The sequence below is a fragment of the Haliotis rufescens genome, unplaced genomic scaffold (genome assembly GCF_023055435.1).
Source record: "Haliotis rufescens isolate VD_foot unplaced genomic scaffold, xgHalRufe1.0.p SCAF_11, whole genome shotgun sequence".
Taxonomy (NCBI): domain Eukaryota; kingdom Metazoa; phylum Mollusca; class Gastropoda; order Lepetellida; family Haliotidae; genus Haliotis; species Haliotis rufescens.
The window spans coordinates 7043488-7058070 of record NW_025963791.1 but is presented as its reverse complement, the minus strand read 5'-3'; the positions used below and the strand labels follow the sequence as shown (position 1 = coordinate 7058070).

The following is a 14583-nucleotide window of genomic DNA, read 5'->3' as shown; positions in this document are numbered from 1 at the left end:
ACCTCCATAAACGCAAAAGACATATTGAAATCAAATATTTTGAAGAAAATACATCAACAATTATAATTGCATAGACTTATGTTTTTTACAAAAGACACCGTGGACACCGATGCGAAATCAGTGACATCGTTTCATGCAACAAAACCCTCGCCAACTCTTTCATCAGTCAATCAGGAAACAGTAGTCCGCTAGTGGGCAAGGTCTGATATTTATATATATTTATTCATTTATGTTTTTATATACGCAACATAAACGCATAATAAATTTCTTAGTTAGACAATGAAATACCATGGAATCACTTGCAGTTAATTCATATACATATGACGACGTTCATGCGACATCCAAATGAGCTAAGTTACAATGATAGCAGGAAAGCGTTCTTGTTAGTTGAAGTGCCACATACTTCAAGGAAAAGTTCAACGATAAACACGGAACTTTAAAAACTTCCCCATATGATATGTACGGTTTAGTGTTACCGACACGCAGAGCAGTGTGTTCTGTCTGGCCGCACCCATGACAGGGGATCACACTCAGAATACAATTTACAGATTCGCCATACAGCCGGTTTCACCACAGATACACAGGTATGTTTTATCGGTCAGTAGAGGGGCTTCGGGGTTTCAGGGTGGTACGTCAGCCTGGTAGTGAAAGCGTTCTCTCGTCACGTCTAAGGTCCGGGTTCGATTCCCTACATCGGTACAATGTGTGAAGCACGTGTCTGGTATCCCCCGCTGTGATATTGTTGGATTACTGTTAAAGATGGTGTGGAACCTAACTCACTCACACACTCACACTCTTCGGGGTTTCTTTCTTGTAATTGTGATTAATTTACATTTAAAAGAATCAAATGTTGCGTGAGTTATTAATTATTGTGCGCCCCAGTCAAAACTATATCAGCTAGGTACCATCCTTCTTCGTCTTATTTTAAAGAACAGGTGAACAGTAGCAATTAGATAAACCAGGTATAGTCAGGAATGAGTGGTTGTGCTGTTTAGACAAAGTAGGCATATTGATCAACCCATTTTACTGGTAACATGGGTGCACAGAATTATAACAAAAAAACATTTAGTTTTTATTGCATCATATATCAATCTATCTTTGCACTTAAACGTGAGTAAAACGGTTGTAAACAAATACATAGAGCACTAAGCATGATGTTGTCATTATTATTCAACACAGACTCTTCAACGGCAACGGTTTAGCTCCGTGGTTACAACATTTGGCCGTGCGTAAAAGAATCGGGTTCGATTTCACACATAGGTGCAGTGTCTAATTATAATGCCTATTTCTCTTACCCAAGCCGTGATATTGCTGGAATATTGCTAAAATCGACTAGTCACTACTCGCTCATTTATCTCACATACGCAGCTTAGTGTAGTGCCCTTTGCCTTCCGTAGCAATGTGACGCATGTCGCGTCCATATTAGACACATGAAAAGGATCAACTTGGTTACTCGGGGCGCGACGAAAAGAGTGTCAAGTCACTTCTTACTCATGTCGGCAGTATTTTCACTTTGTAAAAATAACTGAAATATTTGTTTGAAAAACTGGTTTAAACTAAACTGAGAGATACTGTTAAGGCCGCGGTTGAATATATTAACATTTGTTTTCAGCCTGTTCAGTTGTTGTGGGATGTGGTCGCGGATGCAGTTTACACTCTTGCTGGTAGCATGGCAGGCCCATGGTAAGTTACAGTTTGGAAGGTAACTTAATGTTGTGTTTGTACAATTTAGTCAAATGGTATTCATACCACACTCTACAACTATATACCATTACATAACTAGATAATAATATAAATTCAGAATTGTTGATGATCATGTGATAATTCTGTCTTCATAAGCTATCTGTCTTTTCAACCACTTCCCCGCTAACACTGTCAATAGTGTTAATACGAGACCAAGATGATAATATCAATTCAGAATTGTTGATGATCATGTGATAATTCTGTCTACATAAACTATCTGTACTTTCAACCACTTCCCCGCTAACACTGTCAATGGGGTTAATACGAGACCTGTAACATCGACCTGGGCCAGTGCATGTGATGTCATGCCACATGGCCCCCGGCAGTGTGAAATGTACATGTTTTGTTGACACACGAGCATACACACACGAGAATATCTGAACGTGTCTTTCAATAAATAAAAGCGACAAACCCTTTCCATATTCGTAAGAAATCGATTATACGATTCCGACTACATCGTGAGCAGGTTTTCATGAATCCCCATCAATAGTGATGACACCAGGTGTTCGGGAAAAGGTGAACGCATCGTGCATCACCCGTGGCGACCGTAACAAAGTGCAGCATTTCCATCAAATAGTGATGACGCAGTTGTAGATCAGCACCTGCACTTTAATATAACCGCTCGCCGTCACCCGACTGTCGACCCTTACCCGGAATGTAACCACGCGATCTAAACTCAATGATATCGTTTATTGCTAACAATCTGGATATGTTTTAAAAGCGCACTTTCCCATTTTTGTTATTCCTGTAAGTAAAATTCCTTATCGCCGGAGTGGCTTGTTTTTTCATTTTGTAGGATTAGCACACATGCAGCCATCTTCGTTAATTAATAATCGCGATCTTTCATGATCTATTTTAAATAGTTTGTATGCAAAACTGTTATAAATGCGAGACAAGTATGATTCCGACTATACTACGTGCACGTGTTTATGAATCACTATCAAATAAACTAGCACGCGAAATTCAATTAGTATATATTTACTATAGAAACATATGGAATCATACAATACCCTCCTTTCGCAGGGATTCTTTATGAGTATGGAATGGGTTTTGTCGCTATTATTTACAAGTACGCCCGGTGCTCTAGAATACTTGCTCTTTTCATTTTGATAGACAGAATAGATCATTTGGATTTTACCTTAGAAAAAATTCTCTGAATACATGTATATTTGAACATTTTCGAAATACCCGTCCCCAAAATCAAACTTGTTTCGGCACATGGGGACATATTTGGAAATTCGAATATGGTTGAATTAATCTTTAAACTAACATTAATAATGGCCCCATTGTATATGTGGTGTAAATTTGTCGTACAATCTTGACATGTACAGTGTAACAAAACGATAACACTTGTAATTCAAATGTAGAAAACCCGGAGCGTAGTTTGTTCTCTTCATCAACAGCGGTGAAATATCAGCGGTTCTGCTACTTAGCCAGCTGGGCACGTTACCGTGCCGACCCCGTGGCCTTCAACCCCGAAGACGTCGGTGTCAACCTGTGCACACACCTCGCCTACGCCTTCGCCAACGTGGACGATTCCGGAACTAAACTTATCTCCGCCGATCTCTGGTCCGACCCAGTCATGTACGTGTCTTTTCATATATCTACTACACTAAGCTCCGGGGGCACAGGTTGCCCTGTCTTCGAGGGCGTCGAATTCGAGGATCAGAGTTGCGTCCCTTAGGTGTACCAGAATCATGTGACCGTTCGAAATACACATTTGTCCTGATTATGTTTCCAAGTTTGTCAGCACATGCCCATGCCAAAGTGGTAAACATCTTAGACTTGCATCATTCACCACTTCACCTCCAAACTGAAGCTGGCACGCCGAGATATAACTGAAATAATGTTCAAAGCGGCATTAACCCCAACTCACTCAATCACTCAACTATTGTGGTCAGCTTCATATGGGAGGAAAGTCTGAAGTGACGCATGTTGAAGATGTATAACACTTTGGTGAAACCAGTGTGGTGTCGTCAAACCAAGGATCATAATCACGTTGAATCTGGGAATCGAACCCATTGCAACGGTCACTGGGCCACCATTGTCCAAACAAAACATTGCCGTCATATTGATAATTGCATATCTGAGCCTTCGACTGAGGCCATACGAGTCATTGTCATGAAAATATTTTATTTGGTTCTTGTTCCAGCTTATAAATTAATTATACTGATAACGTCAATAATACAAAAGTATACTACAAAGAAGATTTTGCTTTTAGACCCTGAACATGTTGGATCTAAAACGCTTACGATTGTTAACTTTTCAGGTAAGCCATTACCCGTTAGCTGAACGTTGACTCCAGAACGGGAATTACCCTGCAATGTCTAAGCTATACTACTCAAAAAGGTTAAAGAACACAAGCTTCTTTCATATTATTGTAGTTAATCTGTCGTGACATGACAGATTAACCACAGCAGTATGAAAGAATCGGGAATCCTATAGCTTTATGACAGGTTCACTATAGTAATAAGAAGCAGCCTATTAATAAAGGGGTCTGCGCAAGGCTAAGTCAGTCATTGTGACCATCCAATTCACATTTTATCGGATCCTACAACACGCTTGGGCCGTGTCTGACCCGTAATAACCGATGGGGCTCTGTGTTGCGTCACATATGATATATTAATTATAATGTCAATGTATATTTATCCGGTTTATGTTTCAAGGTACAAACGTTTTACGAATCTGAAGAAAAAAGATCCTAACCTGAAACTACTTGTATCTGTTGGAGGTTGGGATGGCAATCCCAAAGTTTTCAGTAGTCTCGTCTCCACTGACAAAAACATCAACACTTTTGCTGGAAACGCCATTAACTTTCTGCGTAGCCGAAATTTTGACGGTCTTGACGTAGATTGGGAATTTCCGGCAGCTAGAGGAAGTTCCCCATCTGACAGGCAACGCTTCACAAGGATGATTCAGGTGAACGTAACATCAAAACATAATTAATCGTTAAATAGCTGGACATTTGCTGCATGCAGCGTAAAATAACAAATGTAAATGCCCTTTCATAAGGAATTATAATTGACAAATATTGCATCATTGTTGTGCAGATAACATTTATATTGAAAATAGGCACATAATTAAAAGCCTTAAGTATGATTGTATAACTCTCCATTTGTTTTGAAGCTAATACGTCAGGCTTTTAACACCGATGCGTCTCGGACCGGCAAAGACAGACTCCTGCTGACTGCTGCCTTGTCCCCAGACCCCTTTCGGGTCAGCCTATCGTACGAGCCAGCCAAACTCGCCAGGTCAGTACTGATGTGTAGTCCCGCCCATACACGGTCCTCGTCAGGTAAGTACTGGTGTGTAGTCCCGCCCCATACACTGTCCTCGTCAGGTCAGTACTGATGTGTAGTCCCGACCCATACACTGTCCTCGTCATGTCAGTACTGGTGTGTAGTTCCGCCCCATACATTGTCATCACCAGGTCAGTACTGGTGTGTGGTCCCGCCCCATATTCTGTCCTCGCCAGGACAGTACTGATGTGTAGTCCCGACCCATACATTGTCATCACCAGGTCAGTACTGGTGTGTGGTCCCGCCCAATACACTGTCCTCGCTAAGTCAGTACTGATGTGTAGTCCAACCCCATACACTGTCCTCGTGAGGTCAGTACTGGTGTGTGATCCTTCCCAATACACTGTCCTCGCCAGGTCAGTACTGTCATGTAGTCCCACCCCATACACTGTCCTCGTGAGGTCAGTACTGGTGCGTAGTCCCGACCCATACACTGTCCTCGTCAGGTCAATACTGGTGTGTGATCCTGCCCAATACACTGTCCTCGCCAGGTCAGTACTGTCATGTAGTCCCACCCATACACTGTCCTCACCAGGTCAGTACTGGAGTGTAGTCCCGACCCATACACTGTCCTCGTCAGGTCAGTACTGGTGTGTAGTCCCGCCCCATACACTGTCCTCGTCAGGTCAGTACCGATGTGTAGTCCTGACCCATACACTGTCCTCGTGAGGTCAGTACTGATGTGTAGTCCCGCCCCATATTCTGTCCTCGCCAGGACAGTACTGATGTGTAGTCCCGACCCATACATTGTCATCACCAGGTCAGTACTGGTGTGTGAACCTGCCCAATACACTGTCCTCGTCATGTCAGTACTGATGTGTAGTCCTGACCCATACACTGTCCTCGTGAGGTCAGTACTGATGTGTAGTCCCGCCCCATATTCTGTCCTCGCCAGGACAGTACTGATGTGTAGTCCCGACCCATACATTGTCATCACCAGGTCAGTACTGGTGTGTGAACCTGCCCAATACACTGTCCTCGTCATGTCAGTACTGATGTGTAGTCCTGACCCATACACTGTCCTCGTCAGGTCAGTACTAGTGTGTAGTCCCCACCCAAACGCTGTTCTCGCCAGGTCAGTACTGGTGTGTAGTCCGGGTAGTACTGCCGCGAAATCAAGGTCCATACATTGTTGTTGCTGGCCTCCTGGCTTAAGGTGTATTTCCGGGGGGCAGTTTCCTCTCTGACTACTATATCTGTACTAACGCCAATTAGGACGTCAAGCCACGTTGCCTCCATGTTTCAATTATCTTCAGTTACCTGGATCTGATCAGCTTGATGACGTACGACATGCATGGGCACTGGGAGGAGATGAAGACGCCAGCTCACCACTCCGCCCTCTACGGCACGCCCACCGACGTGATCAACAACGTCGTAAGTAAAGCTTCTTGTTGCTTGGTAACAGCATGGTTCGGCTGCTACAGGCTCATTTTAAAATGAAGTAAAACCACAATCGTTTTTATCTGAAAGTTATGTGCATGACTACGCGGCCACGCACGTTCATTCATCACCACTCGTCCCTTTCCGTAACCTGCAAGGAGGCCATCGATCAGAATGATTATAAGTACTTTGGTCCTTGAGTCCTTCCTTGAAAATGTTTGTTTAAAGGCATCGTTTGTATCTGAAATTATACCAAAGTAACAGCATATATACTGGATAAAATGCGGTTGTAATTTAAACATTAATTTATTATATACTTACATATCCAAGTAATGCCGGATGTGGTACACGTTTTCGCAATGACCGTTCGCGCGTTTGCATTCGTGACCAACTGGTGTTATTCCGGGACAAGCCGAATAGCGACTCGTAACCCTCTCGTGGTCATTTTTGCGACTGGTTACCGTCTAAGCGCAAAAAGTCATAACTAAACGAACTGTTAACTCGTTGCATAATGATTTATGTATATTTCCCCAAAATATCTCATAAATATTCCAGATGCTATTTTTAAGTACCTGAAGTCATACGCGCATTTTGATTGGTTTGTCGTATTTTCGCACATAACATTCAACGATAGGGGACGAGTCTTTATGCAGGTTACGGAAAGGGACGAGTGGTGACGAATGGCGAAGTTGATGAAAAGGTCACATGAGTGGCACGAGTGGACGAGTTGTCATGAATGGGAGCAAAGCTTGGGCTCCTGGGTACATAATTACATGTTCCTTCCTGGCCATAAGGCAAATACTCAGACGCCGTAAATACACTCGACGTAACCTTCATTGTTGCTATTCTGAACGTTCTGTGCAGGCCTTCGCGGCCACGTTTTGGACAAGGTTGGGCGTTCCCAGGGACAAGATTCTGTTGGGGCTCCCCTTCTACGGCCGGACGTACACACTATCTGGGGGGACTGTGACTGGGCCTGGCAATGCAGGCAACTACACGAGACACAGTGGAACACTAGCATACTATGAGGTGAGTGGGACATTAGCGCACTGTGAGTTGAGTGGGACGCTAGCGTACTGTGAGTTGAGTGGGACGCTAGCGTACTGTGAGGTAAGTGGGACGCTAGCGTGCTGTGAGGTGTGTAGGACGCTAGCGTACTGTGAGGTGTGTGGGACGCTAGCGTGCTGTGAGGTGAGAGGAACATTAGCGTGCTGTGAGGTGAGTAGGACATTAGCGTGCTGTGAGGTGAGTGGGACGCTAGCGTGCTGTGAGGTGAGTAGGACATTAGCGTACTATGTGGTAAGTGGGACGCTAGCGTGCTGTGAGGTGAGTGGGACGCTAGCGTATTGTGAGGTGAGTGGGACATCAGCGGTTAGCGTACTGTGAGGTGAGTGGGACATTAGCGTACTATTTGGTGAGTGGGAAGCTAGCGTACTGTGAGGTGAGTAGGACGCTAGCGTACTGTAAGGTGAGTGGGACGCTAGCGTACTGTGAGGTGAGTGGGACGCTAGCGTACTGTGAGGTGAGTGGGACGCTAGCGTACTGTGAGGTGAGTGGGACGCTAGCGTGCTGTGAGGTGAGTGGGACGCTAGCGTGCTGTGAGGTGAGTGGGACGCTAGCGTACTGTGAGGTGAGTGGGACATTAGCGTACTGTGAGGTAAGTGGGACGCTAGCGTGCTGTGAGGTGAGTGGGACGCTAGCTTACTGTGAGGTAAGTGGGACGCTAGCGTGCTGTGAGGTGAGTGGGACGCTAGCTTACTGTGAGGTGAGTGGGACGCTAGCGTATTGTGAGGTGAGTGGGACGCTAGCGTATTGTGAGGTGAGTGGGACGCTAGCGTATTGTGAGGTGAGTGGGACGCTAGCGTGCTGTGAGGTGAGTGGGACGCTAGCGTACTGTGAGGTGAGTGGGACATTAGCGTACTATTTGGTGAGTGGGAAGCTAGCGTGCTGTGAGGTTAGTAGGACGCTAGCGTACTGTAAGGTAAGTGGGACGCTAGCTTACTGTGAGGTGAGTGGGACGCTAGCGTGCTGTGAGGTGAGTGGGACGCTAGCGTATTGTGAGGTGAGTGGGACGCTAGCTTACTGTGAGGTAAGTGGGACGCTAGCGTGCTGTGAGGTGAGTGGGACGCTAGCGTGCTGTGAGGTGAGTGGGACGCTAGCGTGCTGTGAGGTGATCGGGACATCAGCGGTTAGCGTACTGTGAGGTGAGTGGGACGCTAGCGTACTGTGAGGTGAGTGGGACGCTAGCGTGCTGTGAGGTGAGTGGGACGCTAGCGTATTGTGAGGTGAGTGGGACGCTAGCGTGCTGTGAGGTGAGTGGGACGCTAGCGTACTGTGAGGTGAGTGGGACGCTAGCGTGCTGTGAGTTGAGTGGGACGCTAGCGTACTGTGAGGTGAGTGGGACGCTAGCGTGCTGTGAGGTGATCGGGACATCAGCGGTTAGCGTACTGTGAGGTGAGTGGGACATTAGCGTACTATTTGGTGAGTGGGACGCTAGCGTGCTGTGGGGTGAGTGGGACATTAGCGTACTGTGAGGTGAGTGGGACATTAGCGTACTGTTTGGTGAGTGGGACATTAGCGTGCTGTGGGGTGAGTGGGACATTAGCGTACTGTGAGGTGAGTGGGACGCTAGCGTTCTGTGAGGTGTGTGGGACATTAGCGTGCTGTGAGGTGAGAGACACATTAGCGTAATGAGAGGTGAGTGTGACATAAGAGGTTAGGGTACTGTGAGGTGAGTGTGACATTAGCGTACTGAGAGGTGAGTGTGACATTAGCGTACTGTGAGATGAGTGTGACATAAGAGGTTAGCGTACTGTGAGGTGAGTGTGACATAAGAGGTTAGGGTACTGTGAGGTGAGTGTGACATAAGAGGTTAGCGTACTGTGAGATGAGTGTGACATAAGAGGTTAGCGTACTGTGAGGTGAGTGTGACATAAGAGGTTAGCGTACTGTTAGGTTAGTGTGACATAAGAGGTTAGCGTACTGTGAGGTGAGTGTGACATAAGAGGTTAGCGTACTGTGAGCTGAGTGTGACATAAGAGGTTAGCGTACTGAGAGGTGAGTGTGACAAAAGAGGTTAGCGTACTGTGAGATGAGTATGACATAAGAGGTTAGCGTACTGTGAGATGAGTGTGACATAAGAGATTAGCGTACTGTGAGGTGAGTGTGACATAAGAGGTTAGCGTACTGTGAGGTGAGTGTGACATAAGAGATTAGCGTACTGTGAGGTGAGTGTGACATAAGAGGTTAGCGTACTGTGAGGTGAGTGTGACATAAGAGATTAGCGTACTGTGAGGTGAGTGTGACATAAGAGGTTAGCGTACTGTGAGGTGAGTGTGACATAAGAGATTAGCGTACTGTGAGGTGAGTGTGACATAAGAGGTTAGCGTACTGTGAGGTGAGTGTGACATAAGAGGTTAGCGAACTGTGAGGTGAGTGTGACATAAGAGGTTAGGGTACTGTGAGGTGAGTGTGACATAAGAGGTTAGCGTACTGTGAGGTGAGAGTGACATAAGAGGTTACCGTACTGTGAGGTGAATGTGACATAAGAGGTTAGCGTACTGTGAGGTGAGAGTGACATAAGAGGTTAGCGTACTGTGAGGTGAGTAGGACATAAGAGGTTAGCGTACTGTGAGAGACACATTAGCGTACTGTGAGGTGAGTGTGACATAAGAGGTTAGCGTGCTGTGAGGTGAGTGTGACATAAGAGGTTAGCTTACTGTGAATTGAGTGGGACGCTAGCGTGCTGTGAGATGAGTGGGACGCTAGCGTACTGTGAGGTGATCGGGACATTAGCGTACTGTGAGGTGATGGGGACATTAGCGTACTGTGAGCAGAGTGGGGAGAGTGGGACACTGACGTACTATGAGGTAAGAGGGAAGTGGGTGTAGCGTGCATATAAAGTGGTTGTAAGAATGCCATCAGCTATATAATAACAAAATGTAACACAAAAGCATCCACTGTAATTGAAAGTACACTCAGTGGTGTTCCTGTATGCAGGTGTGCAAGATCCTGCAGGACGGCGCCACTGGTCAGCGTATCGACGCACAGAAGGTGCCCTTCCTGGTCAGCAAGAACCAGTGGGTTGGCTATGATGATGAGAAGAGTCTGGCGGCGAAGGTAGGGCGACCCTCGGTGGTCTGACAAGCTTCAGCAGTATTCACCTCTGTGTGTAGTTAAATAATCTATATTAATTATCTCTTTCCTTTTGAAACATTCAATTATAAAGATGAGTTTGAATGTTTATAAGTTATTTACTGTGCTTATTTATATCAATATCGTATAACAAGATAAGCTCACCTTTTCGCGAACACCTGGTATCATCACTGCTTAATAGTGATTCATCACATGCTTATCATACCAGTATAGCCGAAATCGTACAATTGACATTTCTATGCATATCATGCCCTGATTCATGCATAATATGTTTGCTGTTTTGTTTTTCCTTACTCTCGCAAATTGTATCGAACTTGATAAAGCATGAACTATTTCGAAATTTACTTATGCGAAAGGCAACATTTAGTTCATGCGGTTGTGTGAGTGACTGGGCGACACAATATCTATATACCAATTGAACGTACGTCGTATGAATCGTAAGTTTCGAATGAATACGTTTCTGAATGCACTTCCATCACATTTGAACAGTAAATTGGAACAATATTGCAATAATAATCATAACAATAATCATCATGTGTTAGATTGCAAGATTCGTGACATATCGTGTCATTTCGGGGCAAGTCGAATATGGAAATTCAATTTGATCCTAAATTATACAATAGGGACAAAATATAATAATTCGATACTCTAAACTAACTTTGAAAACTTAAGATTGTTTGGAGGTGAGAAATACCAAAGGTAATTCACTGTAAATTTTTAATCATGATCTTAAATTATCCAGACAGTAACTGATGTGGTTTGCATTGTAGGTGAAATACGTCATCGACAACGGTTTTGGCGGCGTGATGGTGTGGGCCCTGGACATGGACGACTTCAAGAGCATCTGTGGCAAAGCTTTCCCTCTCATGAACGCTGTGAAGAACGCATTTGGGACCATGACTGGACAACGAACAGGCTTTCCTTCACTTGGGTGACACCCAGCACACTTTGTTATCTTCTACCATTGTAAATAAAACTAATAGTACGATTATCTGTTCCATTTTACCACCAGGATCTAGCATTTTCGCGCAAAAGATTTTTAAGGAGAAACGTTTGTTGGTAGGCTTTGGGTTTCTCCCTGCTTGTATCAATGTTATATCAATACTCGTTCAGGGACGTCAAACCACCAATGAATTCTACTATTGACTGAATGAGGAAAAAATCCACAGTGACTGCCTGGCCACCTTTTTTGGTTTTTAGTTTACGGATCCGCCAATTCAAACACATGCTCCTGTTCTTTTTTCAGGTGAACAATTGACATGCCTTTGCATGTGTTTGTGATTTCTTATGGACATGAAAGGGGTTTTGTCGCTTTTATTTGAAACTCAGTTTCTTTATTTCGTTGGAGGATGAACAGACATTTCGGGATATGCGTTGCCGTATTCTGGCGATGAACAATGCTGTGATGCTATAACAAAACACATCGTGTACCATTTAATTTTCAGAAGCTAGGCACATAATGTGCGAAGCATTTTAAAGCTTTGAGGACTTATCTGCACCTGTTGTTTTCACGCTCTCTTTGGACATGAAGTCTTAGATAACGTCTTTACTAACTGTAGACTGAGTCAGCTGTTTAAAGCGACATTCAGTAATAAAACAACAGTATCACGTCGGCCTGTATATAATCGACCAGACAATCCAGTGATTGACATTTTTAACAAAGGACCACGGCTTCGGGGTACGATGACACGTCACATGTCTATTTAGTCGCTTTTTGGTACAAAGATTGGTTCCTATTCTAATCTGGAATCCTCAGAAGCGTCAAACTGTAAAAGGAATAGAACCAACCGAGCTTGGTGAAAACAGGACAGTTACTGCTGGACTACCGTAGCTAGTTATAGAATGGTTTACAGAATGACCGAACGAGAAATGGTATTAACTTTTAGCGTGGATTTATTCCCATTTATTCCACTAATAATTGTATTAATTAGAAGGTGCAAGTAGATTTAGTAGTCCTATGATACTCATACTGTGTAAAGCTTTATGATCAATTTATAAGTTTCTATCATGTTAATTTTCATCTTTTGAAATCAAAATCCATAAACCCCAAAAACGAAAACTGTCTGTCGAGAAAACTACATGGACGGTATGTTACCAATTACATAAATGATTCTGAACATTTCAAATTCAAACTCCATAATAACAGGCCCACTCACTGACAACGTTGAAATCACTAAGTATTACAACAGAATATTCATGACACTAAAATTTGAGCTACAGGGCTCTGTATCTCATCCAAATGGTGATGGGCTTTACTATTGATCGAAAGGAAACATTTGCAGGGCTGAAAGGTTGATATTGTGAATAATTCACAAGCAAAAGAACCTCCTTACACCCTCATCCTGGATTGGGCATGTCATAAAGGATGACGAAGACGCGTTCCAAGAACTCATATATGCACATGTGCCCTTTCCAGATTGACTAAACGTTGGTTCTGTAACTGACGACTGTTTATCTGTGTTATAAAATATGCAACACGGCTTTAACTTAAGGAAAGCTCTGAGTTATAGATCGATATGGTGTTGTGTTGTGTTAGGGCGATAATAAAGACCGTGTCCTGTTGTTTCACACAACCGGGTCTTGTCTTCATGCGCACGATTCGGGATGAAGGAAATGTATGGAATGTATGGAATCCTGAAAGGGACATTCTCGCGATCTTGACCTTTTTAAAAATTAGCTAAATATGCCAAAAATGCGAGAATACGAAATCGTGAGAATGTCCCATCCAGTTTCCCATAGATTTGAGTCCCAACATTGTGGGGGAAATAATGTTAATTCTGGTACAGGCAGGGTCCGTACATCCATTTTTAGAGATTGTTTTAACTGTGACAACTATGTCAAGAGCTGTATGCCCCGAACTTACCGTTCTGTCTTTGCCACTTTTAGATGCAGTATTGCACCTTTAAGAATCGAAACAGGCAGATATGCAAACTTAAATGTTGAAGACAGAGTGTGTTTTAACTGTAATGATCATAGTGACGATGATCATTTCAATGTACATTATACGATGATCTTATTTTACCTTATTTATACCTGTCCAACAATGAGTTGTGTGTCCTTTTTTAAACATGAGGTACATTTGCTTTCTATTAATTTTTTGTTAAATGGGTAAATATTTCTATTTGTATGTATCATTGAGTGGCGCTGTATTGTTATTTTTATGTATAAACTGCATGTTTTTATGAGACGATAATAATATATTTGTCTGTCTGTCTGTCTGTCTGATGAACATCAGTTCAGCACGATTGTAGGGTAGCCTAGTGGTTAGAGCGCTTGCTCTCCATGCTGACGGCCTAGGCTCGAGTCCAAGCATCGGAGCGGAGGTAAATCTGGAAAGCTCGTCAGCTCGTTACATTGATGACCCTGGTTCGATTCCCATCATGACTTAAAATGTAAAGCCGATTCCTTGTACCTGCGTGATATTGCTGGGATGTAATTATCGTAATGACTTACTTATTCACGCTATCATAGTAGCATTCAATAGTAACACGATACAACACGGCAACTCAATGGAACTGACGCGAACAGAACTACTAGGTTAAATCGACCTTAAACTTTCCCTTGTCATCTGCTTCCGGTTCAACAGACCAGGGTCACCCCATTACGGGCTAAAAAAAATTTAACCGAGTAGTCTCAGTAGTCTCAGGCGCCGCGATTCGCTGTGTTGCGTCCCATGGGCACGCCAGAAACCTATGATTGTGGGTTCGAATCCCGGTTCGCCCCGATTATGTTTCTAAGTTTGTCAGCACCATACCCGTGTTCGTGGGTTTCACCGAAGTGGTAAACGTCTGAGACCTGCATCACTTCGGGCTTTCCTCCCATATTAAGCTGACACGCCGTGATAAAACTGGAATACTGTTAATAGCGGCGTTAAACCCAACTCACTCACTCATGAGTGAGTGAATGGGTGATTTTTTAACAGTATTTCTACAGTAGCGTGACATGTTAACTAAATGTGGGGGGAAAGTCTCAGGTTACACACGTCGGATATGTTTATCACGCTCGT

The 14583-nt window shown here is 43.9% G+C and overlaps 1 protein-coding gene across 1 annotated transcript; it reads left to right on the top strand.

Annotated features, from left to right (window-relative positions):
* Nucleotides 1-494: 494 nt before the first annotated feature.
* Nucleotides 495-11566, top strand: LOC124134342 (chitinase-3-like protein 1). The gene is made up of 9 exons (XM_048392898.1): nucleotides 495-584; nucleotides 1613-1683; nucleotides 3147-3327; nucleotides 4410-4662; nucleotides 4870-4994; nucleotides 6299-6416; nucleotides 7287-7451; nucleotides 10422-10541; nucleotides 11348-11566. Exons 1-9 carry the CDS (start codon nucleotides 514-516, stop codon nucleotides 11510-11512), a joined length of 1269 nt encoding a protein of 422 aa, XP_048248855.1. The 5' UTR covers nucleotides 495-513; the 3' UTR covers nucleotides 11513-11566.
* Nucleotides 11567-14583: the final 3017 nt, after the last annotated feature.